The sequence below is a fragment of the Patella vulgata genome, chromosome 4 (assembly GCF_932274485.2).
Source record: "Patella vulgata chromosome 4, xgPatVulg1.2, whole genome shotgun sequence".
Lineage (NCBI taxonomy): Eukaryota > Metazoa > Mollusca > Gastropoda > Patellidae > Patella > Patella vulgata.
The window spans coordinates 15,945,632-15,973,179 of NC_065882.2; the positions used below are offsets into that span (position 1 = coordinate 15,945,632).

At 38.9% G+C, this 27,548-nt stretch overlaps 1 protein-coding gene across 2 annotated transcripts; it reads right to left on the reverse strand.

Annotated features, from left to right (window-relative positions):
- Positions 1–5,415: 5,415 nt before the first annotated feature.
- Positions 5,416–27,471, reverse strand: LOC126818667 (hemicentin-2). 2 transcript variants are annotated; one of them, XR_007679300.2, is made up of 8 exons: positions 27,269–27,471; positions 20,434–21,358; positions 11,924–12,045; positions 10,918–11,134; positions 8,982–9,272; positions 8,410–8,433; positions 7,262–7,633; positions 5,416–7,221 (listed from the first exon to the last, which is right to left on the reverse strand). XR_007679300.2 is itself a non-coding variant. In XM_050546203.2 (7 exons), the coding sequence occupies exons 2-7, from the start codon at positions 20,510–20,512 to the stop codon at positions 7,515–7,517; spliced, it is 852 nt and encodes a 283-aa protein (XP_050402160.1). In that variant the 5' UTR covers positions 20,513–21,358; positions 27,269–27,471; the 3' UTR covers positions 5,416–7,514. The 2 variants fall into 2 exon arrangements, 1 of the variants encoding a protein (XP_050402160.1); XM_050546203.2 differs by having other exon boundaries at positions 5,416–7,633.
- Positions 27,472–27,548: the final 77 nt, after the last annotated feature.

Here is a 27,548-nt window from a genome sequence, read left to right on the forward strand (position 1 = left end):
GCCCCGGAGGAACTGGCCAAAGACGTGCGTTGGCCGAAAAGAAAGTTTGATATACAGTACAAGTTAAATAAAACTGGTTAATTGGGCATACAAAACTCTTGAAAACCTTCAACCAAGCCCCGTGCAACTATCTGAAACTTTCGAATGCTTATTCAACGAAATAATAGTTTTGCCATCAATCCCCATATTTCACTTGTATTCACCATATGCCATTAGTGTGCTGTGAGATAAAATTTTGCCCGGATAGCGGAATTGTCGAATTCACACTTTCATTAAGCGCTCTTTTCCGAGCATGCCATTGCATACAATGGATTTCGGTTTTTTTCTCATCCGATCGACTAGATAATGTTAATTGCCTTGCTCTCCATCCTGCACCACTGAAAAGGAGATCCCACCCTGGAAAATCCCGAGGCACGTTCATACATTCCGGAAGCTGTTGGTTCGTCAGTCTTCCCAAAATTCATTAAACATTCAAATTCAAATAAATCACAGTAGATGTCTGATAGAAGACGCATTAATTAAATACTGCACGTGAACTTGCATGGATATATATAATATAAATAGAGATATATTAGATTGGTATCTTCAAATGACGCCGTTTTCACTAAACCCTAAATATTACAATTATCATCTCCAAGCAAAGTCACTGAAGACGTTAAAGAACTTTTGGGAGATAAAATTCGGAGAAGCGTAGGCGAAAACGACACTTTTGTTGACTTCCGTATCTAAAATCGAGAAGCGGGTTTTAATATACATAATTTGTAATTGATAGGATCACGAAGTACGCCGACGTGAATTAGGGAAATCACCTACGAAAATGACATCACAGCCTATCCATTCCTTTGACTAGTCGTAGACAAAACAATCGAGCTAGTCGACCCCATTTCAATATTTCTTTTATCACTCGATTGTGACTTGTTGGGCTGTATGTTGTTATACAGATTCAATATCATTCGAATGTTATAGGTCATGAAATGTCATGGATTTAACATAGAAGTCAATGGCGAGAGGGCATTAATGGTCTTACTTAATCTGGTTTCTCACGAGGCACCATTTTTAACCAGTTGCGAGATAGATCAGATAAAACAAAAGTGGAATCATTGTTAATTATTGTCTGCAAATTTTAACGCCAACGTTTTCAGCAGTTGAATTACGACTCCTGTGGCTTCATAGAATATTTCATTTTGTCAAATTAATCAGACTTGCCGATTTATTTAATACGTCTAGTTGTATCAAAATGAAGTTGGTAAATCCCAAATTATTGGCAATCGCACAGATGAATACTAACTCAAATGGTTTGCTAAATCTCTTCAGAAACCAGAATGACATAAATCATTGGTGTTGGTGACAAATTGCGCTTTAAAATATCTTTTATGAATCGACATCAAAGAAAATTCCCCTAAGCTTTATGTTATTACTATAGATATGGGGCTGTATAATATGAGGCATCAAATTGTGGACGGTTTGTCTCTTCGTAAACTTTTCGGGTTTATCATGTCCAGTCTGGAAAAAAAAAAGAATTGACTACTGAGGCTTTCTCGTATGTTTGGTTATATATGGAGCCGAAGTGTTGGCCGAAAAAGTTTCTAGGGATTTTCCAGGGAGTGTTCCTCTTGACAGTGGTACAGTACGGGAGGAAGATGGCGGAGGGGGGCATCAATAAGGTCCAATCGAGAGCTCGCTGGAGTGCATGCAAAACCTCCCGTTGATAGTTGGTATTTTATGAAGAATAGAAAGAAATGACGCTGTCCTGATAAAGCTTTCCCCCATAACGCCCTGCGTGGCATATGATGACCTACATTTATAATAGTATATTGTTGTGGAACCACGGTAGCTCGGTGTGTAAGGGGTTCACCGGCTAGATCCCGGTATTCTTCGAGAAGCTACCTCGGGATCAATCTGATTAAAACAAAAATCCTATTTCGTTTCGTTTTTTATAGTTCAAAATATCCTTTTACTTGTCTTTACTCCTCTAATATCTGAAAGAGTTGTTATATTACCGGCATTTTGGTTGAAATGAGGCATAAGCTAATGAAACGGTCTGTTACGGCGACTTCTTGGCGTGACATGCACGGAACTGTGGGTGAACCACTAGAAACATCAGCGCTGATTGAATAATCAATGTTTGACGTCATAGGGTCAAAAGCCGCTCGTACGACCCTGACACGACCTTCGAGTACAACTTGTCAGATCTTCATGCAGTGTAGGCCGTCGAAAGTATAAAAAAACGAAACGAAATATAGATCTGTATTTTAATCAGATTGCCTCGGGATTCAGTGGTGTGGGATCGATGCTAAAGTACAGTGTCTGATCTGTCTCAGGGGACGAAAACTAATGTCCAGTGTATATATTTTCATTCACTCTTGGCAGTAGGAATTAGACACAAGTTTCCTGCATGGCGGATGCTAACTTAATTAGCCCGGCTCTGAAGAAAAGTAGGACGTTATACCTCCATTTCATTTCATTTCATTTATGAACCCAATCTAAAGGAAGTGAGGCCTTGAGGACGTTGTTCATACTTCAACATGGAATGTCCCGCAGAATATAATTCTTTACATTAAATCAGTGACATTTATATAATACAGTTAATGAGAAATATTACCTTAACAAGGTCAATAAGAAAGATGGGTGCATGTCTGCAGTAGGTGGCCAATTGTTACAAATTAACCCCTCGGTCAATTATTACCCGTCCTCCCTTTAATTATCGTCTGGTATCTGATGACGTACTTCCTTCCGGTATTGATCTAGGCCCCGGATGTAAGCGGCGCTGTGTCGACATAGCGCTAGAGGATAGACAGTCCAGACCGGATATAGGCCATTACTTCACTGGGTTCACTGACTATAATAAGAATGTGTGGTCTTCTGGAGCTTTAGAATGCCGGTGCTGATTAAAATATTTCTTGCCATGTCTATGTATTCTGTCTTGACCGCTGGTTCCATCTTGTACTATCACTATTAGACGTAACTAGATTAGACGTAATATCATGCTCCATTAGATTGGTTCTTAGCATCATGGTGGGTGGGCGGGGTCGAGGTCGCGTGACCTAACCTGAGCGATTTAAATCATAATGGCTGTCATTGAACGGGATTGGAGATTGGAAGGCCGAATGGTCTAACCCGTGCGATTTAGATCATAAGTTCTGTCAAGTAGCAGGGTGTCGATTCCCAGATTGTACATGACAGAATCTAGAGTCCCCTGCCTAACCTCGTGGTGTTACTCCGTGACCTCCGGTTTCGTCTCACTGCTAGAGAGCCTTACGAGCAAGCGAAAGATAGAAATGCAAGTCGAGTGGACGTTCCTCTCTCTCTCTCTCTCACTTGGGAGGTTCGTATTAGTGAAATGAGGGTAATAGAATTGAACGCCCTCTCCCTCTCTCTCTCTCACACAAACACACACGCGCTTTCTCATAGTCACGTGGGAGGTTCGTAGTAGTGAAATGATGACGTCTTGTATGACAATTTTAAATTTGATTCAGAAAGAACATGAGCACAATTCGTACGATTACATAATTACAGCTGTAGACGCTTTCGTAAAGACAATATCACGGTTTACTACATGCCATTGGGTCATAAACCAGATTACATCAATGTGTTATAAATTAAGACTATATATACATTGGCCACGTCACCTCTGCGCGCTGAAGTGTTATATTTGGGCATAAAACACTTGAGATTAAAGGTGTGTGTTAAATAACTTTATTTAAGGTCTGCATCCACCGAAGTGATATGGTCGACATTCCACACTGTGGTTTGACTTTTAAACTAACTCCGTTACACTTGATATGTGCTCGTCGCGATGATCTAGCTTAACCGAAGCTATAATGTACTTTAATTGATTATAATTTAACATTTAATTAGGTACAGGAAACCACAATATCAACGGTAGATAATCTGCCGACATGGATATCAGATTAAGAAGATGTCGATTAAAAGAAAGATTTTACTCAATACTTCAATCTAATGTCGGGCACGTCTTCATACAGCAATAGTCTCATTCTTACCATGGGTATCTAACACAGTTATGAGTAAATACATGAGAAGTCCAGGGGTAGTTAACGAGTAACAGATAAGTTACAGGAGTCAGCTAAGGGTTACTACCTTAGTAGCAGACAGGATGAGAAAGCTAATGTCGGTAAAATAGTAACGGGAAAGATCCAAGAGAAAGCCAACGGTCGGTAACATAGTAACAGATAAGATCCAGAAGGAGGTCGAGGGTAGCTAACATAGTAACTGAAGATCCAGGAGAAGGCCAAGGTCGTTAACACAGTAACGGGCAAGATCTAAGAGAATACCTGGGGTAACTAACATAGCAACATTTCCAGGAGAGCGGAACATCTAGGAGAAGGTCGAGGTCGGTAACATAGTATCGAGCAAGATCCAAGAAAATGTCAGAGGTAGCTGACACAGCAATAGATCCAGGAGTAGACCAGCGGTAGCTAACATACCAACAGATCTAGGAGAAGGTCGTTGGTAGCTGATACAGTAATGGGGACCATCCAAGAGAAGAGCGAGGGTAGCTAACACAGGGCAGATCGATGAGAAGAGTGTTAGTAACTAACATAGTAACGGGAAAGATCCAGGAGAAGGCCAAGGGTAAATAGCAACCTAACGGGGATGATCCAGAAGAAGGGAAGATCCAGGAGAAGGTCAAGGGTAGCTAACAATAGTGAAATGGGGTTGAACGTCCTATTGTTCTGTTCCGACTGGGCTAATGAAGACGGGCATACGCCATACAGTACGCTATGGGGGAAATTTATCTAATATCGAATCCCAACTGTCAAAGGATATTTTACGTGTATGCCAATCAGTGTCTTACCCACTTAGCCACCGCGGCTCCAGCTAACAATAGTAACGGGGGAGATCCAGGAGAAGGCTTAGGGCGGTAACCTAGTACGGAACAAGATCAAAAGATTGCCAATGGTAGCTAACAGAGCAACATATAAGATCCAAGAGAAGGCCAAGGGTAGCTCACATAGTAACAGGAAAAGGTCAAGATTAGCTAACATAGTAACGGGGACAATTCAGGAGAAGGTCAAGGTTTGGCCGAGAATGTTCCACCATATCTCCTAGCCTAATTCGTCCTTGTCAATGGAGCAGGAAGGGAAGGGAAGTCTGGCATATAGTTCATATGGAGGGCGAACCACTGGGGTTCAGTGTATACCATTAGCAGCACGTTAAAGATGCCGTGGCAGTTGGAAATGGAAATAAGACGGGGGCTTAGCACTGTTGCCTGGACAGCAGTTCTCACATACGAGTGACACTGCATGATGTATACATGTGTTCATTAGAACGGTTGGTGCAAAAAATTAGTGCGCCAAACCCCATTTCTTTGCATTTCCTTTTTATGAAATTTAACACAAAAACAAAGAAGACCATTTTAGCTTTATCAATGTTTTATACAAAAGTCATGCTGCCTTCTATGTTTTAGTGCAAGATAATTAATATTTACATATAAATGTGAACAAGATTATAAACACTATTATCACATAATAAACCGTGAACTGTTAAGCACGATGTTTACGTGTTGTTTTTGCATAAACTGCTAAATATCAGACGTGGCTATTTTATCGTAACAGAAAGTTTAGTGAATAAATCAATGCTCGGTGATTACGGCTAAATTAGAGTTCATAACTCCCGCAAGTCGTAAATCATCTGGATAAATTCTTTCACTTTTTGTCTTGAGAGACAGCAAAAAAAAGGAAAGTTTTAAGTGTTACATTTATTTATTTATTAAATCACTCAGGTACTAAAATAAAAAATACAATAAATGTATGGATATCTAACAGATAACTGTTGGCAAATTATTGTCGGATCTGCATCGATTAATATCGATAATCACAAATATGCTAAAACGTATACATGTGAGAATAGCGTCGTGACGTTAGAACCAGCTTGACGTCATTTAGAGCACGTTGTCCCGTCTCTACCATCCTTTCAAAACGTACACTGGATAGTATTCTCTAATACGTCACATTCGGCCTTACGTCACACCTTTTCTGAAGTCGAAATAGCGGCACGGCGTAGGGACAACGTCATTTAAAGCAAGATATTATTTAATACGTCAGAATCGCTCCTACGTCAGTCCTTTCCTGAATTCAGAATAGCGCAGTGACGTAGGAAAAAAGCCTGTCGTCATTTACAGTAAGGTAATATTTCAGATTCACTCCTACGTCACTTCCTTTCTGACGTCATTTTAAGCATGTGATTGAACTAACCTTTCCAACTAAAGTAAACGTTTAACGATCAGAACGTATACATATAAACAGAACCAAACACAAGAAATGGAAATTTCTATTCCGTTCAGTAATCTTAAAAGAGCCTATCTGTCCACGTTAAAATAAAAGACAAAATGAAATTTAAATAGGCTTCTCATATTTTGTTAGACAAGGCAATAAGATTGTACCATAACCGACTAATATGCTTCATTATTAATGCGAGACCAGGTACACACACATATTAATGCGAGACCGCACGTACAGCCACACATTAATGCGAGACAGGTACACGCACGCATTAATTCGATATCAGGTACACACACACATATAAATACGAGACAGCTCGTACACCCACAAATTAATGTGAGACCAGGTTCACCCACACACATGAATGCGAGGACCGATGCACAAACACACACACACACACATTTCACATTCCTTTAAGAAACTTTTTCATTGTTTTTGTGTTGTAGATTTGCATCACCAAAATCTCGACAATTCATACTAATACCAGAAAAAATACATTTTTATTTAAATTTGTCAAATGTTTGACTTCGAGCAAATCCCTTCGGTCAACATAAAAGAAGCAATCATACGAGTTAATTACGTTGTCTCGTTACTTCTCATTATAAACGAGAGCTGTTATGGTGGTTAAAACATCAATGCCTAATACATCAAAGGTTATTTCCTGATTACAGGAAAGCGCGGAAATGACTAGTAAGTAACATATCAAGCCATTGCCAAACGAATGTGACTTAACGCCATTAACTATGATATCAATGATTACGTAACATCCCTTTAATATGATGTCAATGATGATGTGACATTTCTTTCAATGTGACGTCACGGATTATGGGTCAAAGTCTTTGATTACGACCCCATCGATTATGTGACACACCTTTCAATGTGCCGTTTGTGCGACACTGCTTTAGTTTAAAGCACACCATTGACGCAACAATCTTTTAAATATGACGTCATTGATTATGTGACATTCCTTTCAATATGGCTTCCTTTAAATATGACGACACTCCTTTAACTATGTCGACACTCCTTTAAATATCAAAACATTGATTATTCGACACAATATCCTTTCAAATATGACGACAATCATTGTTTGACACTCCTCTCTATGGAGATCTTGGGTTTATTTATAAAAGATTAGGTCCATTTCCACCCGAGTTCAGAAAATAATGTAGCAACCACACAAAGCAAAGAAATGAATAGTTTCGTACGTCACAAATGTAATTTTAAGATTCACTTTCCACAATCACATTTAAATTTGTTTCATAATTGAATAATTCATCTGACCACAAAACTGATTATGACGAAACAGATGTTATATTGAAGAGAATATGATGTGGGTACACTGTTAGAGAGTTTGCTGATTGGTCTGAATACACCCTGTACACCTTGAATACCTGTAAGAATGAGAGTAAGATGTTATTGTGGAGTAAGGAGTTTGCTGATTGGCCGTTTTGATAGTAAGAAATACAGAACACAGAGTCCACGTTGGCGTGTACGTATCTTGACAGCTGGAATTCGATGAAACATAGACGGAGGCTGTCAGGGAAAGGACTTCCGTATTTCATTATCCCGATAAGTGCAGGATGTAAGATGTTGGATAGCTGCACCACAACCATAAACCTAACATGAACAATCACTACATGAGGGACAGGTCTAGTCGCAAAATATCAATCGTCTTATTTATTTTGAAATGAATATCGATTTAATAATAATTAATTAGTCATTTGGTTTGGAGATATGCCTGATTATTGACTAACCCTTCCTGATGGTTTCTGAGTACAATGGGAATGTAAATTGTTATGTTCCGTGTTAAATCATGATGGTATTTTTGTTTTAGAAATACACCGCAATGATTTGTAGAATGTAGAGAGCGAGAGACAGAGATGGGGTTTAACGTCCACTCGACACAAACTAGGTCATTTCGGCACTAACACATGGTTCAATTTTATTTCAATAATTCGCTTGCGGGTAGGGGTCTTTAGCAGTGGGAGGAAACCGGAGGACCCGGGGGAAAACCCACGAGGTAGGACAGGCAACCCTACTCCTTGTCACGTACAATCGTGGAATCAAAACCCCGCCAGTTGACCAATGACACACCTTATGATACAGCGCGCACGTGCTAACCATTCGGCCATCCAAACCCCCTAATACATGTACAAAAACAACCTACCTCTTTTAACATTAGGCATGTCCGCTGTAAAATAAAAATAAAACTTTAATTATTCGAACTATTGTGTAGATATATCGGATAATATTTATTACTAAAGGCCTATTTACTAAAATCAAATGGGGTTTGACGTCCTACTTTTCTGGATTGATCAGACTAATAAAGGCGGGTCTATGCAATGCAGTGTGCTATGATAGTGGCGCTAGGTCCTAATCTTATTTCCATTCCAAACACGTAGGGAATCTTTAACGCGCTGCCAATGGTATAAACAGGTTGGAAAATCCAACTGAAATGAATGAACAGTAGACGAAAACACGGCAGTTCGGCCAAAACCTCCCTCCTGACACATTACAGGACGTTACATCCTATTTCGTTCTATTTCTGAAACGTGGTTGTTAAATGTGACATTATTTATGACATTATGCCTATGTGTTTATACCGTACAAATAATTATGGGAAGAAACAGTTTTTTTTCCTCTAAGTTTTGAATTATTAAAATGTTGTTATCTAAGTACTACCCCATGGCTAGACATTAAAACAATAATTTATGACAAGAATAGATAGATTGTTCGTACCTGTTTGTACCGTGACATTTATACTATCAATTTCAGCCAATGAACTTCTACATATGTATTCGCCGCTATCAGATGTCCTTGACCTATTCACACTTAAAACACTCACTAACGTCCTTGACCCTAATGACCGATAGTTCGTTACAACAACGTGACTAAATCTAGAAGAATTAATTGGTTGACCATCTTTGTACCAGTTAACGTCATCAGGCATTCGGAATTTCCCGGTGGTATTACAAACCAGTTTCAGTTCGTCACCTTTTTCAACGAGTTGTCTCCCCTTCACTACTATCGCTGTAAAACAATAATTAATTTAGAAAATTAAAATGATACACGGAAACACAAGTGACTAGAACGTAAGTACGATTGATGAATATAATAATTTAGTTTCCAAATGCGAACACTGACCAAGCCACAAACCGCTACTCTTCGTCGAGACCCAATCCCTAAGGCTTCTTCTGCGTGCACGGTACCCAGACTTTTCGTCCCAACAGAACAACTATCCTGAACCAATGGTAAGGTTAACGGAAACCAGTTCGCAAAACTCCCAATAACCAACCCCTTTTCATATAATTTGTTAGTTTGGAAATTGTTTCGGTTCAGTAAGTAAGACGTTGACGCAAATTACAACATATGTGAGGAATTTTCAAATAAATAACAAGTGGTATCAGATGCTTATATGTAAACCGTTTAATCAGAGTTGACAGTAAAACTAACAGTACCGTCGCTTAAAGTGAGAGAGAGAAAGGTATATGTCCACTTTGACACACGCTAGGTCATTTCGGGACTAACACATGGTTACATTTAATTTCAATAATTCTCTTGCGCGTAGGCGTCCTTAGAAGTTGGGCCTGGGGGGGGGGGGGGCGGAGGAGCGAAGAAAACCCATGAGGTTGGACAGGCAACCCCACTCATTGTCACGTACAAGCGCAGAATCGAAACCACGGCACTTGACTTAATGACAGACCGTATAACACTCCTGTCCCTTTAAGTACATTGAAAATGTTTTTTGTTAATTATTTAAAACGATTATGTTGTCAATTAGTCACTTTTGTCAGAAAACTGGCTAACACGTGGCAAAAGTTTATGTTTAATGGAGCTAATTCTACGTGGGGTCAAAGAGTTCAAGTGGTATCTAAACTGTTTAAACTAGAGTTGGCAGAAAATTTTTGAAATTTGAAATATGTTTCACAAACTGAACCTTTAAGTACATAGAAAAAAGTTGGAGATATTTTGACCTATTAGCGGGGAGTAATATCAAGTTTAATATGATGATAGTTATAGATGTATAAAACTAGATAACTTATTATATGTATTGTGTTAAAAGACCGGATGCGGAAACAGTTTAACTCGTAATTTTTTATTACGGAATTTTTTATGATTTAAATTATATAACTTGTTACTCAGATAATGGACAATAGCTGGATTAAAGTGGGTATAGGAATGTACATATATAATGCTTAAGTGACATTTAGCGATCGAGAAAAAAAAGCGTGCTTGATAAACGATCAGAGAGAGAGAGAGAGAGAGAGAGAGAAAGAGAGAGAGAGGGTTATCGTCCTCTTGACACAAACTAGGTCATTTCGCAGACAGATTTTTTCAAGAAACTTGACAGGTTATAGCCAGTCGTCTTTTGATAATCTAGTCCAGCATAGTTTAGGGAAGGGAAAACGAGAAAAGAAATTCGTCAACCCAAATTCCCACAGATAAAGGAACAGGTACTATGTCTATTAGGGCCATTCTCACTCCATGCTACCTAGACCAAATGACAACTAAACTAAAGTAACCTAATCAGGACCGTGTGGTGAAGTCTCGCTGGTGTTGATTGCCCGCGTTGCTACTCTTGCTTCGATTTTGAGAGAGTTTATACATAATAATGTTGTGTCCGGGCTGACAGTAAAACGACATGGATAGCATAAAGGATATTGAATGTACTTACCTTGCACGTGCAGTGCTATGTGACGTACATATCTATTCACTGATGTCACTTGGCATTCATATAAACCTTCATGATCGGTTCTAACATGCTTGATTAACAAGTCCCAAATAGATATATCGCCCAGTATTCTGTGCTCTACTTGGATGTTCAAGTCTTTTACCCATGTTAATGTTCCAATTGTTAAGAAATGATCATTATCCAGTCTTCTCCAAGCCACCTGTTTCAAAAATGGAAATAAAAATTGCATTAGTTTGGGCGTTGGATCACAAGGTCTGTCACTGAGTCAAATGAAATGGTTTCGTTTCCCGCTTGTACGTGACAAAGAGTAGGATCGCCTATCCAATCTCGTGGGATTACTCCTGGTTCTCTGGTTTCCTCCCACTGCTAAAGACCCCTACACGAATGCGAGCGAATTAATTAAATAAATAAAACTGAAACATACGTTAGTCCCAAAATGACTTAGTTTGTCTCGAGTGGACTTTAAACCTTATTTCTCTCTCTGTCAACTTTCTGTTTAGAATCAAGGACGATCAGAGATAACCTGATCAATTATTGGATCGCGTTAACATATACATGGAGCTATGGTGGATCATGTCCATCGATGTGATGGCGGAGAACGTACCTCGTGATTTTTCAGCGTGGTTCCCCTTGCCAGTGGTGCAGGACGTAGGGCCTGAGATACATTGTAGACGTTGGCATGCACTTAAAAGAAAACGTGAAATTCGAATTCGAAATAAGAGTAGGCCGTAGCGCCGCTATACGGGCAATAATTCCTCCATAGTCCGATTTGTGCAGAAAAATAGGGTTATTCTAAAGACAGGGGTCCGCAGCACAATGTGTTATGAAGCCATTTCGTTTATTATACCTTTCACTGTCAGGCCCTCCGTCCTGCATCACGGACAAGGGGTTATTAGGTTGGACAGCATCGAGGAACTTTCTCGACCAACACCTCGCTGAACCACCGTGACCCAATATACTTAAGATCACAGAATATCCTATCATGTACCTGTCTGGTGCCGAGGTTCTGAACTGAACATGGTAAAATAGCCAAACCACCTTCTCTCACTGTTATATTGTCTACAGAACTCAGAAACACTGGTTCAACACTATCCAATTCTTCTTCATAATCTGAAACATTACATTATAAATAAAATTAGTTTGACTAATTTTAAAATTTGAAACTTTTTGTACGCAGTTTTTTAGTTTTGATGGTGAAAGTAGGTCCACTGCTTTGTAAGCGTTTGGGTTACGTTGGTGGGGGCCTACCAGAAATAAGACTTATTCCATTATATCATTTCCAGCAGGAGTGATTGGGTGGCCTAAAGGTTTAACGCGTGCGCGTTAGATCATAAGCTATGTCATTGAGTCAATGTGCTTTCGATTCCCCACTCGGACGTGACAAGGTTTAGGGTCACCTGTCCGACCTCGTAAGTTTTCTCCGGGTCCACCGGTTTGCCCCACAGCTAAAGAACCCTACGCGCAAGCCAATTATTGAAATAAAATTGAACCCTGTGTTAGTCCCGAATTGATATAGTTTGTGTTGAGTGGACGTTACCCCCCCCCCCCCTACACTCTCTCTCTCTCTCTCTCTCTCTCTCTCTCTCTCTCTGGCTTTTGATGACCGGGTCATGCTGCTATATCTAGAAAAACAATTTATTGGCTGATTTACAAGTGTGTTTCCATTAACAACATTTCCACAACCACAATAAAACTATGTTACATAATACCCAGGAGAACAGAGAAAATTATTATCTTTAGAAACACGATTGTAAGAGAATTACACTCCAATCAACACGTCTATGTCTGCTTTTATATGTATTTAGACTTTTGGTCAACAGAAAAAAATCTCATTAAATTAAAACAATCACACGTCCTAGTATTAAAACTATCAGACAAAATGAAAAATGGTGCCATTAGAAAATAAATCAGCATATCAAAAGGATTATATTTGAATTGAATCATCAGACGTAACCTTTTATTTAAAAAAACGTATATCGTTAGTAGTGGTTTTCGGACAATAATTTCACACAGTTAAATCCATGCTAAAATGTATCTTAATTGATTATTTAATATCAACGGTAGACGAAATGAAATTAAATGAAATGTGGTTTAACGTCCTACTGTTCTGCTCCTATACTGGGCTAATGAAGACGGGCATACGCCATACAGTGTATGATGAGGGAAATTTTGGCCCGGGCAGCGGCACTATCGCCTACTCTTATATCGAATTCCAACTGCCAAGGGATCTTTTACGTGCATTCCAGTGTATACACGGGACCTAGGTTTTTCGTCTCATCCGAAGGACTAAACCGCTGTCCTTGTCAGGCCCTCCGTCCTGCATCACTGACAAGGGGGAACCACGCCGGAAAATCTAGATGAACTTTCTCGGCCAATGCAGGGATCGAACACCCGACCTCCAGGCTAGCGAGCCAGCGTCTTACCCACTTAGCCACAGCGGTAGACGAACTCATTCCTTAGACCAAATTGGATTAAAAGAGATTCATCAAAAACATGTGTCCAACATATGTGACGCCGGCTTGTTTATATCGTCTGAAAAATGTAGCTTAGTTTATAATTCGATTATATCTTTGTCAATAATGAACGATATTGAACCATCAACCATATTATTGGAGAGAGAGAGAGAGGGGGGGGGGGTAACTTCCACTAGAAACAAATTCATTATTTCACTACAGAAGACGGAATATTATATCAACCTACTCATGACATTTTCATTTCAGTGACTTTAATATTGTGTCATGGTGAAAAGGTACATATCGTGGCGCTCCAAGGTCGATTCTTATTATAGTTGGAAGGAGGCGGGATAAAAGAATCATCCCATTCTCAAATTATTTGAAGTATTTGGCCACAGTACACCATTAATTTCCCCATTGACTCTAAGTCTAAGGTAATTCTCGTCACTTTGGTCGGTTCTAACTTTTCCCAACATTTTCGAGGGGTTTATCGCTTTCGCTACAGATGGAGCAACAAAAGCAGGCATGGGCCATAAGGCTAACCATGGACATCTTGAGACACACAAACTGTAAGTAGCATATACTGTTAAACATGCAACAGTCCGACCTACATTTCAACGTTGCAAACCTCTTTACCTCAAAATGGCCGAATGATTTAAACCGGATTCCATTCTGATTTTATATGATTCCACCATAGTGGGAAGAAAATCCCTAACTCTCCAAATGGCCGAAGCATTAACGACACTACTACTAAACTTGTGTTTATGTCCGCTTCCACAGATTGTGATATCGCTGACAACTGACTACACTTTAACCCCGATTCCTTTTATATATTACTAGAAGAATGGCCGGCTTCGCTCGGGGTCATAACCCCGAAACCGGAAGTGGTAGACTAACGCCACCTGGCCTATGTTACTCCCCGGTCCGAGCTACCCCTATACCCCCAAATTTCAGACTCGGGGCAGACCTAGTGTAGCCGCCAACCCCGAACAGACAGACAAACAGACAGACAAACGTCACAAATATTAGTATAGATTCCATAAAGGGAAGCCACGGTGGCACACTAACTAAGACGTCCAGGTCCGATCCCGGTGTTGGCCGAGATTGTTCCAGGGGATTTTCCATCTGTGTTTTTCCATTGTCAGTAGTGTATGACGGAGGGCGTGGCAAGGAACGACACATAGTCCTTCGGATGGCACGAAAAACCGGGGTCCCGTGTACACGCCTGTGTGCTCGTAACAGAACTCTTGATATTTGGAATTCAATAGCTGTCCCGTCAAAATTGCCCTCATAGCACGCTCGGTGCAGAGCAGTAGGATGTTAACACACCACATTCTTTCATCCATTCTACCATGGGGGGTTGGATGGCCGCATGGTTAGCACGCGCGAGCTGTATTATGAGGCCTGTCATTGAGCCAACTGGAGGGGTTTCGAATCCCCGGTTGTACGTGACAAGGAGTAGGGTTGCCTGTCCAACCTCGTGGGTTTTCTCCGGGTCCTCGGGTTTCCTCCCACTGCTAAAGACCCCTACGCGCAAGCGAATTATTGAAATAAAATTAAACCATATGTTAGTCCCGAAATGACCTAGTTTGTGTCGAATGGACGTTAAACCCAATTTCTCTCCTCTCTCTCTCTCCCATAAAATAATCCACTCATTCTCATTTATATACAATAACATCTGAAATGGTGTATTGGCGAGGTGGTCAACCTCATTTCATTTCTTTACTCCGTGTAATCAGTATCTATGAATTACCAACGATTTCCATTTAGTTATTTCTCCTTTGGGACAAATCAAATATTCTCATTTCAATTTAGTTAAAAGAGAGAAGTTTTCTTTTTTTAGTGTTGCTGGGATATTAGTAAAACGTTAGAAATGACACCCTGGCAATAATCAGCCGCCATCATAAAACCAGCAAAGATGGCGAAATCCTATTATTTTTGTCGGTGGTAGCTATTTGAATCCCAAGAGATAGATTCTGACCCGTTTTAACCCCCTTCGTCCCAAATCACGCGACAAATACAATTTATTAATTCAGTTTTCTCTACACTTTCGTCACCTTTATGACGACTTTTCATTACTGAGCGATCGTAGTAGGTGATGACTGACTTGAAATTAATTTCACTTAGATCTTTGTTCGAGGACGGTTCTCAAAAGTCGTTCAATTTTCCACGTGAATGAAGAGAACATTTTCCTCGCGATTGAAAAACTCATTGAAACGGAATAAAAGCCTACTGCCTGTTAAAATTACTACGCCGTGTGACCAAATATGGCGGACGGATTAGACAATCGATCTTTAATCAGATTTTGCGGATACTAGTATGTAGAAGAACCGGGGCAGTTGGAATTAGTTGTAGAATAGTCAGAAGTACGGCCCGCTCCGTGCTGTAAAGAGAAATCCTAACTTATGACGTCATTTGTGTGGGATTCTCCAAACTTTAGAGTGACTTTTCTGTACATATCAAAATACAAAATATCCTGCGTTCTGTGAGATCTGGGACTCCGTGGCGTACGCTGGATTTGCGGCTAGGGGTGTCACTGGTGATTTGTGGCGCATATCTGGGTTCTAATATAACATTCTGTTTGCATTAGATACACCATCCCAACATATATATATCATATATATATATTATACACAAAACTCAAATTTACACGTTCAGAGAAACATCATATCGAATAAGTATATCCTACTGTTATTTAGAAGGGCGGGAACCTAGGGCCCTGACCTGGATCGGCCACTGTTGGGGTCGTCCGTTCAATACCATCTCCTCGTCTTCCCGAATCAATGAAAGTATTTTAAGCTGCGAGAAGATTCACTGAGTTGTATCTAAACCTAACATTTGGTGTTTAATTAACTGTAATGTTATTAGCAGGCTGGGTAATTATTATTACCTTTGTATGTCCTTTATAAACAGCAAATTAATTAACCGAGACTACTTCCTGATACGTATGATGATCATCAAGTTTCACACACCAGCAACCTGATCAACAAGTTACACTTTTATTTCCAATGAAATGTTTTATTTCATTCTTTTTTTTTTTTTTTTTTTTTTGCTTTATTGTGGAACTGTTTAAGCCACCGCAAATTGATCGATTTTTTTTTACGGAGAACTGGTTTCCGATGAATTATACTACTCAGCGTTAAATTAAGTGATACAGGGTTTAAAGTAGCTAAGTCCGTAACTCAATATCATCCAAAATCTTCGACATTGAAAACACGATTTTTTTTTGCAATTTAAATCACCATTGGTGTTGTGATCTTACCTGGAAAAGATGGGCTTCTGATATCCAATAATGAAGACAAAATAAACATTTCACCATTGGTACACGAATCGTGTACCATAATGCGTTTCAACACCATTTGTAACAAGGTGCTCAAAAAAGGTGTTGACTGGAATAACCAGACGCTAGAAACTGACTTGCGGTTGAGACTTCTGGCGTATTTCGCCGAACATAACTGATGACAATTCACAGTAAAACGGACACGATTAAATGTAAAACAGTTTATATAGATTCATATTACATTATTATGTGTGTTGCAACTCATTTGTGCCAATTTCTAGGTCCAAAATATTAGCGATTTAGCTCCTTTAAGATACTCGATTAAAGTAATATATTTGTCAAAACAAAATTAAAGTCCATCTATTCGAAGACCGTCTGATACTATTTTCCATGTCCGGGGTTAACATAGCTATTTTGGTTTTATTGTAATCGTCCGAAACGAAAAACCGAGGTCCGTGTTTGTACGTAAAATAAGCCTTGACAGTTGGAATTCAATGAAGAGTAGGCGGAAACACCTCTGTGGGGCCAAATTTCCCACATAGCCCGGTTGGTGCGTAATTGTTGGACATAAAATTCATTCATTCATTCATTCATTCATAGTTGTCCAGATGCGATGAAGAACTAAGGTCCACGCGTATTCACGCTGGTTTACACAATAAAAAAAACTTTTGACAGTCGCTCTCTGGGCAGCCTTGTCCCTGGAACCAAGCCAATAAATTACCTTGATAAAGCCTTGAAGAGACGTTTAACCTCATTCCATTATAAACGACATCTACAGGGAATCAGTTACATACCAGGACTAGGCCCATTGCATTGTCAATGTAAATAATTACATTACCATTGCTTTTTAAATGTAATCATTACAATTACTTTCTTATTTTTAGCAATGTAATTAGTTACCATTATCCATTACATTGAAAGTAATTAATTACCATTACCTTATCACTATATAAATAAACAAATTAAAAAGACAATCTTATTTTTCTGCCATGAAGCACCCACAAAATAAAACTCAAAATAATCCTTGATTCACTATAATAGATTTTGTGTATGAATTGTTATTTCTATAAATTATAACCTCAAGACAAGTGATGTGCAGTGGTGACATATACATACAGTCCCGTGTCCTTGTACTCGGGTTATCACGAACGAATACTGAATAAGTTATGACATTGTTATCATCAAGGACCAGCTTGACGTCACGCCTACAGGTTATTAACCGCCATATTGGTTTTCTACTATGCCATTATGTAATAATAGAGGACACAAGAAAATTAACTTAAAAACTGTAACCAATAAAACCAGCAACGAAACGACGGGTGAATTGAATTTTGATATTAAAAATCAGTGACGGAGAACTGATGATATGATGATATGGATGAAGTCAAGCTACTTAAAGTGACTGTGCGTGATGCGCATTTTTCGGAAAATATCAAATTTCTCACGGCTTAATAAACGATAATGTAATCAGATTGATTAGTTAACATTTAATTAAAAATACCTTATGTAAGATTTAGATAAAGAGCTGGCAGTTCTCTCTATAAGAGTTTAAAAGTAGATAATGAAAAAGGAATATATTCAACATTTCAGTCAAATTACTTTATTCTGAGCGACATTATGAATGTTTGACGTTTTGACATTATGTAGTGCATATAGTCTCGATTGACTAGTACACTTGCTACGATAATGAACAATATTTTCTCGATTATCCACTTTAACGTTAAATTATTAAATGGCGTGATTGTTCTAATTTATTTAATATCCCGGCCATCTGATAGCCCAGAAAGTTGTTTATAATAAATAATAATGTATACATTTGAAGCCAGAAAAATGACATGCAATGGGCAGGTTTAGCTCGTACATAATTTTATTTAATAATATCATTAAAATAAGCCGACGGGAACCGTATTAAAACAGGAAGAATACACTCATAATCGATTTTTAACGAGTAATTATTTCATCATTTGTTTTAAAATTGATAATTACAGGGAACTAATAATCTGATTAAAACACAGATCTTATTTCGTTTCGTTAAATTGTAGTTCAAACTTTATAAATATTGATCACATTTATTGCACGATAGAATTGGAAATGAAATGAAATGAAATGAAATGGGGTTTAACGTCCTACTGTTCTGCTCCTATACTGGGCTAATGAAGACGGGCATACGCCATACAGTGTGCTATGAGGGAAATTTTGCCCGGGCAGCGGCACCATCGCCTACTCTTATATCGAATTCCAACTGCCAAGGGATCTTTTACGTGCATTCCAATGTATACACGGGACCTCGGTTTTTCGTCTCATCCGAAGGACTAGACAGCTGTCCTTGCCAGGCCCTCTGTTCTGCACCACTGACAAGGGGAAACCACGTCGGAAACGAAAGAATAGGGAATGGGTTGATTTCTTTTATGTGGAGAACAAGTTGTGAATATGTGAAGAATATTGTATTGTCTCCATTGTCATTGCTACCGTTGTTACTATAATACTCAAAGTCTAGATTATCCATTTTTAAATTAAATTATTAAATGTGGATCTTGTTTCAATCCGTTCAAAATCACAACCATCCGATGGTCTAGTGGTTGATTACGTGCCACTATCAGTCAACTTAGTTATTGGAATCCGATTCAAAGAATTCGAAGATGAAAAACAAAACCTTCATAAAGAATAGAATTCCGTGTACAGAGTCATTATTTTTGTGAACGCAGACCAATAAATGATAATTATAATATCATTTAGCCACGTGGTATTGGCTTAAAATATGGTGATTAAAACTCCTAGTAATTGAAAAATTTAAATTACTTGTTGTAGATAAATATTTTGTTTTTGCGACAGAATATATTAACATTATTAATGTTTAATCAGAAATGAAATGGGGTTTAAGGTCCTACTTTTCTGCACTGACTGGGTTGTCAACATTTGAGAATAAATAGCTCATTGGCCAGATTATCCGGTCTTTTACGTTATCATGTACAAAATCTACTTTTTTCAGTCAGAGAGTGTAATAAGGGAGGTAAATAGTCCTAAAACGAGCGGTCAACGCCAATGAAATAATGTAAGAATTGTACACGGTGAACAGTCCATATGCTGATTACACTATTTTGCCTATACTGTTTTTTTAGGACTTTGAATTTTGTCTAATGGTATGGATTGTTCGTACTTGGGTTTTATTTTATTGTCATTGTAGAAAAATATATTTGCATTGCCTGTTTAATATCCAGGATCACGATTGTTGTTTGTTTATAATAATGCATGAATTATGGGATTTATTTCGGGAAGGAGCGCTACTCTTTCTTGACTTTAGCTATAAAGTTCCATTGCTCTGCTTAACCAGACGATTTTTTTATGTGGTTAATTATCCAGTAAACTTTCTTAAAATGAGGATCAATGGTCCAGATACTCCGTACGTTGGAGACTAGGACGTGTTTGGTGTCCGAGACTAACAGGAATGGAGATCAATCGGCAAACAGAGAACTATCTACTTTGAGAAGTGATCTGTGTCCTGAATTGCCGCCATATTCAAATATATTATACTGTTCTGTTTCTGATCCGTTTTACATCTTTCATAGCCGAAAAGACTAAATAGACATTACTAAAATCATCAATGTAGGAATTAAAATGTCGATCAACTAGCTACGTGTCTGTTCTCAAGCCTCAAGCGTAGTTCGTTAGTTGAAATGGAGGGGTGGGATGGGGAAGGGGGGGGGGGGTTGCTTGAAATAAATAATTATATTTTAGAGATGTTGCGTTTAAAGACATTGGCATTACCTGTTTCATTGAACTCTGCAATGGTCACCATCTTCGTCAACAACACAGCACACATCACCATCGTCAAACCAGGATCCATGATGAGAACACAATATTCAGATTTCCAGATTAGGTCACATTTTCTTTACATTGCTTGTTTATTATTATTCAGAATTCACACTTTGATTATACTGTGATCCATATTTTATTATTCGCATGTTAATCACAAACCACCGAAAACTGAATGGTCCAGTACTTGTTGAACTTAAATCATATCACAGTCCACAAGACAAGGTGATAAACACCTTGCCACACAGGACACTATACCAATCTCACGGTCAGCAAGACAGGACTATAAACACTGTATCGTAACTTTTGTTACATAGAACACAGGGCACTGTAATCATCCTATCACGGTCAGCAAGACAGGAGTTTAAACACTGTAATAATCGTATCGCAGTCAACAGGGTAAGGGAGATAAAAAAAAACCACTGCAGGAAATAGTTTGTTACCTAGGACACATTTATTATAGCAAAAAGAATATAATTTGCTCTTTGATTAGTACGATAAACAGCCAATCGTATCAATGTTAGTCGTAAAACACATTTCACAATGTAACGGAGTAAAGGAACGTATCTAGTGCACGAGACAGACTATTCTTTTTCACCTAGAACATCTGATACAACTTCTCGTTGATTTCTAAACTTCACGCAGCGTCATTATCTTTGTGTTGAACAGGTATATTGTTGTCCTAGTATTTCCTCTACTCCTTTAATTTGCCCATTTCATTTATCCTTTCTTCTCTCCTCTCCTCTTTTAGCCAAGGTTCAAGTCCGCCTCCACCTATGGTGATATCTTCCCCCTCTGTCATGGGCCTTAAACCTCTTTCTCGGCTATTTAGACTTGACTTTTTCTTTGTAGACTCGGTTAAATCTCCAATTTGTTCCTTTGAGACATAAAGTAAATAAACTGACCAAACGTTGTCACAGTAGTCTTGATCAAATAGACTTCTTTAATTTGTTGTGTTTAACGTAGCCAAAAAGGTGTGGAAAATGGGTACAAAATAATCTTTGGGGTTATGATTTTGAGTAGTTATAATGTATTATGTGCCTCAAGATAGAATAATTTTCTAGAACACCTGATGTCACTTCAAAAGAGTTAGAATATCCCGTCTAGTGTAGGGGGGTTGGATGGCTGAATGGTTAGCGTGCGCGCGCTGTATCATAAAGTCATTGAGTCGACTGGCGTGGTTTCGAATCTCAGGTTGTACGTGACAAGGAGTAGGGTTGCCTGTCCAACCTCGTGGGTTTTCTCCGGGTCCTCCCACTGCTAAAGCCCCCTATGCGCAAGCGAATTATTGAAATAAAAATAAACCATATGTTAGTCCCGAAATGACCTAGTTTGTGTCGAGTGGACGTCATTGACTTTATGTAAATGGCGCAGATTTACGTACATAAAAGAATGCAATTATGGTCATGAAATTCTAATGAAATGGGGTTTAAAAGCTAACTGTTCTGAACCAACTGGGCTAATGAAGACGGGCAGTGTGTTACTTTTCATCGGACAGCAGCTTATCTGCCTACACTTGATCGAATTCCAACTGCACGGTATTATTTCTTTACCGTGAACAGCACTGGTTTCTCGTACCACCTAAAAGACTAAACGATTAACCGGTACCAAATCGCCCTGCACCGCTGACAGAGGAAGAGAAAGCAGTCGGGAAAATCTCGAGGAACTTTCTCGCCCAATGCAAGGTACAGCCATACAGATCGGGTAACCATGGCTCTCGGACATGCTTACCTCAACGACAAAAGACTAATTCCACTGTTTTATTCCCAGTTTTTGTTGGGGGGGGGGGGAGAAGAGGGGGGCGGGGGGTCTCGTTGTCGTACAGTTAAATTAAGCTGGAAATCGTTGTCAGGATAAAATTTTCTCTCATATCCCGGTTGGTGCAGAGAAGTAGGACGTTAAACCCCATTCAATTTAATTTCGTACAAAATATATCATACAAGCGATATCCCGTCTTTATTAGCCCAGTGACTAAGTGGGTAAGACGCTGGCTCGCTAGCCTGGAGGTCGGGTGTTCGATCCCTGCATTCGCCGGGAAAGTGCATCCTGATTTTCCGGAGTGGTTCCCCCCTTGTCGGTGATACAGGACGGGGGGCCTGACAAGGACAATTGTCTAGTCATTCGGATGGTACGAAAAACTGATGCCCCGTGTACACATTGGCGTGCACGTAAAAGATCCCTTGACAGTTGGAATTCGATATAAGAGTAAGCCGGAGTGCCGCTGGCCGGGCAAAATTTCCCTCATAGCACAGTGTATGGCGTATGCCCGTCTTCATTAGCCCAGATCGGGGCAGAGCAGTAGGACGTTAAACTCCATTTCAATTCATTATCCCATTGAACAGTAGGACGTTAAACCCCAATTCATTTCATTTCCCAAGCGTTACCGCTTCTTCATATTTTAAAAGACTCATTATTAGAGACTAGTCTGTTTTTCTAAAAATTGATTTTTTTTAAACGTGAAAGTAAATTTAAGCACGAACATAAACAAAGGCGACCCGTTCTTTAGTTATTTTGTTCATTATACAAGGTCACGGGGGTCACGGTGTAACGTATCATCGACAGCATGAAATTCAATGAACGGAACCAATTTACCCTTCACGTGCAGATTGTATCGATATAGATATCAATTTATATTATTTGTCTAAAGCCCGATTTGTTTTCATTTCATTTACTATCAATTTATGTCGACATGTTTCAAATCCTTCAGGTGTCTGTCTAATTAGCGGGTTTAACATGACATTAAAGGCACACCGTCAGGTATTAGGCGTACGGCACGACATTTCGATATGTGTTCTCTTATCGCAAAACGAGAGAGAGAGAGGGGGTGGGAGAGGGGGGGGGGGTATTGAATCTTAGAAACCCAATGTAGTTGTCTACCAGAACAGCGTTTATTTACAGTGAAAAGGTGACGTTATAGGGTTCACTAGTCCTCCGCTATAAGAAATACTATAAATATGGGTATCAATAAACCTAACCCTAATAATAGATATTGGTAGACTAATGAACCCTAACTCAACCCTAACCCTAACCCGAATAATAGATATCGGTTGATTAATGAACCCGCGGACTAGTGAGCATTCCTCTATAGACAAATGAACAATATGCATTATTCAAGAATATGGAAGATACCAGAGCTTAAAAATATGTTCAAATTATTCTTGTTTGTTCAGACTTATTCCGGATTTAAATCAGACTTTCTTACCGCTTTAAGAAAACCGGTATCGCTATGATCAAATTGAAGGCGGTCGACATATTTGAATATACAAACTAGATACATGCTTAGGCCGAGAGTACTATGTCGTGAATATACAAACTAGATACATGCCTAGGTCGAGAGTAATATGTAGTGAATATACAAACTAGATACATGCCTATGTCGGGGGTAATGTGTCGTGAATATACAAACTAGATACATGACAGGGTCGAGAGTAATATGTCGTGAAAATACAAACTAGATACATGACAAGGTCGAGAGTAATATGTCGTGAATATACAAACTACATACACACATAATAGGTCGAGAGTAATATGTCGTGAATATACAAACTAGATAAACACATAATAGGTCGAGAGTAATATGTCGTGAATATACAAACTAGATACATGCCTATGTCGGGAGTAATATGTCGTGAATAGTTAAGGTTGGGAGTAATAATACGTGAATAGACAAGGTTGAGAGTAATATGTTGTGTCTTGACAGGTGATACGAATTTGATCCGCTGATATTCTATGTAATTATATGAATGGAATGGCGTTTAGCGTCTCTCCAACGCAATACATCGGTCATTTTGCGACTTACTGTCATTTCAGTGGTTACGCGTGCAATGCGGGGGGGGGGGGGTAATTTGCCTAGACACTTTCTCATCCGGACGACAATACGCCGTTACTTGACAGATCCCGAGGAAGTCTGTCGACCAACACGGAGATCGAACCAATGAACTCCTGGTTACTTAAACATACATTATGCAAGAGCAAAATCTGATTATTGCAAGTCTTAATTTAGGCTTCAGATGTCAAAGAAATTATAAATTAGATCTTTATTTAAACAACAAGCCCAAAATCAACTCTGTAGACCCACGGATGGCTAAATGATAGAGAGTACTTAGCGAGGCCGCTGTAGAGCGTTTCCGCATGCCATTGAAAACTTTACTTGATAATCGAGATATGTAGGTGGAGTTAACGCCTGTCAATCAAACGATCGGCCAAGGTGAAGGCACATTTCAGTACCATTTCTAGTCAAATATTACAACGATGATAATAACTATGTTCAGAATAAAGTAATTTGACTGAAATTTTCAATATATTCTTCTTTTATCATCTACTTTTGAACTGTTATAGCAAGAATGGCCAACTCTCTATAAAAAATCTCCCATAATGTATCTTTAACTAGCAGAGCCAGATTTAGATGAAATGAGGTCCCCTAGATCAGGAGGCCAAGCCTACAGATAAATCCGGCACTGGTGTGAATTAGCGCCCTACCCACCGTGACCATTATTAGAATGTATACAGGCTGTTATATTGGTCTGAGCCACCGTGATCATATTTAGAATATATAAATATAGGCTGATAAACTGGTCTGGTCATATACGCGATATAAATCAGAGAATTTGATAAAATAATGAATATTATATTGGGTATTTATGGGGCTTTAAACAGTCTGGGTTTACCGTCATGACATCCATAGAAATACATATCCCTGACATAATACTTTATTTATTTAAACATTTAACCAGAAGGTTCCATTAATAACTTAATGTAAATCAATCTCTTTGATCCAGATAAAATGCTGAATTGTCTTGTTTAGACGTGTTAATTATTTCTTTATAGTCTGTACGATTGAAAATTCGTTTCGGAAGATTAATGGGACGAGGGTTTGTTTACTAATTTTATTTTTATTTATTAGCTTAAAGGTGCTATTGGTGACCACGTATGTAGCTATATCTCAAAATTGACTATATCTACGGATATCAAATTTTAGAAGAAGATTGACCTTCATCTCTCAAAACAAAATGAAGAGTCCAGGGGAAAAACGATCTAAGTCACATTTTTGTCATTTTGCATTAAAGGCAAAACAGAATTTTGGACGAGAATGCTTGACGCGAACAGAACAACGAATGGGTTTAATTACATCTTCAAAATGATGTTTAATACGAATCATAATAACCAGTACAACAACAGACTTCCACTTTTCAGCCAAATTAAGGTTAAATAAATACGATGGACTTGTGTTTGTCCGGTGGGCATTTCAGAAGGGCCCTGGTTCTATGTGACTCCGATCGTTTTCACCTGATAATTGATTGTTCCACAGAAAGCTTATACAATTTGCTACCAGATGGCGCCATTAACTGAGGTTCGTTGAAAAAGTGACTTAGATCGTTCTTTCCCGGGGCTCTTCAAATGCAACTGAATCAAAGGGTTTATGTTTTACGCTTTTCAAAGAAATTAAATGAAATTAGCTTTAACATTTTGCACCCTTGTAAAGGGGGCCAATTTAATGTTTTGCCCTATTGAAATAAAGAAATAATTGGTCTGTATTCATCTAGTTTTATATTTAAAAAATATCACTAAACATGTTCTTCATTTGTTCTTACAAGATCACGATTGTCCTGGACTATTTCAATTTATTATTGTCAATGATCAGTTTCAGCGGAATGAAGAATTCACCGAACCAAATCAGTTCAGTACATATCGACTAATTCCATATTTGTTTTAACCGACCTCACAAATACATTTGAAAGTGTGCGGGCTTGACGTTTGTCGGAATAAGCCTTTAATTTTAGTCATGATGCAAACTAAAAAGAAAATTCACACCTAAAATAAGTCTTCAATAAAGGTGTGGAAATGACTTGTGTTATGCAAACAAGGTGTCCTTACTGTTTTTGTACTATCCGAGCAACTAGACACAGTCCCTTGTCATTACCTACGTCCTGTATAACTGAAAACTCCGAGGAACTTTCTCGGCGAACAACGTGGTCGAGAGAGAGAGAGAGAGGGGGGGGGGCGTAAAGTTCCCTCGACGCAGACTAGGTCATTTCGGAATAACGTATATTTCAATTATATTTCAATAATTCGCATGCGCGTAAGGATTTTTAGCAGTAGGAAGAAACCAAAGGACACGGAGAACACCCATGAAGTCCGAAAGGCAACCCCACTCCTTGTCGCGTACAAGCGGGAAATCGAGAGAGAGAGGGTGGGTGTTAGCATCCACTCGGCACAAACTACGTCTTTGCGGGACTAACCTGCTAAAGACCCCTACGTGCAAGCAGTTGAGAAAGTTGGAGGACCCGGTGAAAACCCACGATGTTGAACAGGCGACCCTCTTTCTCCTTGAGCACTACGGGTTTATGATCTACAGCAATTGGTGATCATTTTTATAGTTTGTCACGACTTAATCCACGCTAAAATGTACTCATTTTGATTTTTTAACATTTAATTAAGAAAACAAAGACATCAAATGGAGATTATCTCCCGGCTTAATCAGATAGGTGGCGTTGGCTTGTTTTGACCATATCCCGTTAAAAACGATATATTAAATAAATGAAATGCGGTTTAACGTCCTATTTTCTGAACCAATTTGGCTAATGAAGATGGGGATATATGAAATAGCCAACACACAATAAATGCGAACAAACAGGAACAATTAGGCTTTAAATTGAGAAGTGATATCAAGTGTTCCATTGAAATGGAGAGTACTACTTTATAAAAGTTAAGTGCGAAAAGCAACGAAGTAGATAACAAATAAACAAAAGTAGGATTCAATCAAAAATGAATAAGAGAATAAGCTTACCGGTGAATTTGACGAGTTATGGGTTTTATTTTGTTGAGTTGAAATGAAACACTGGTCACCAGACAGATGGACAAACAATCGTGTCCACAACCAACGGTTAACAAACACTTTTACACAAATGATTTATTCATTGTGAGCCGATTTACAGGTGAGCTACTTGATATAAGAATGTTGTCAACATTGTCTCCCCCCCTTTCTCTCGGGCTTGAAACTCTTGTCTTTTTCAAGTCGTTTAATCCTATTGGCTGTGTGTTTCTCTAAGGTAAATAGTTAATCCAGT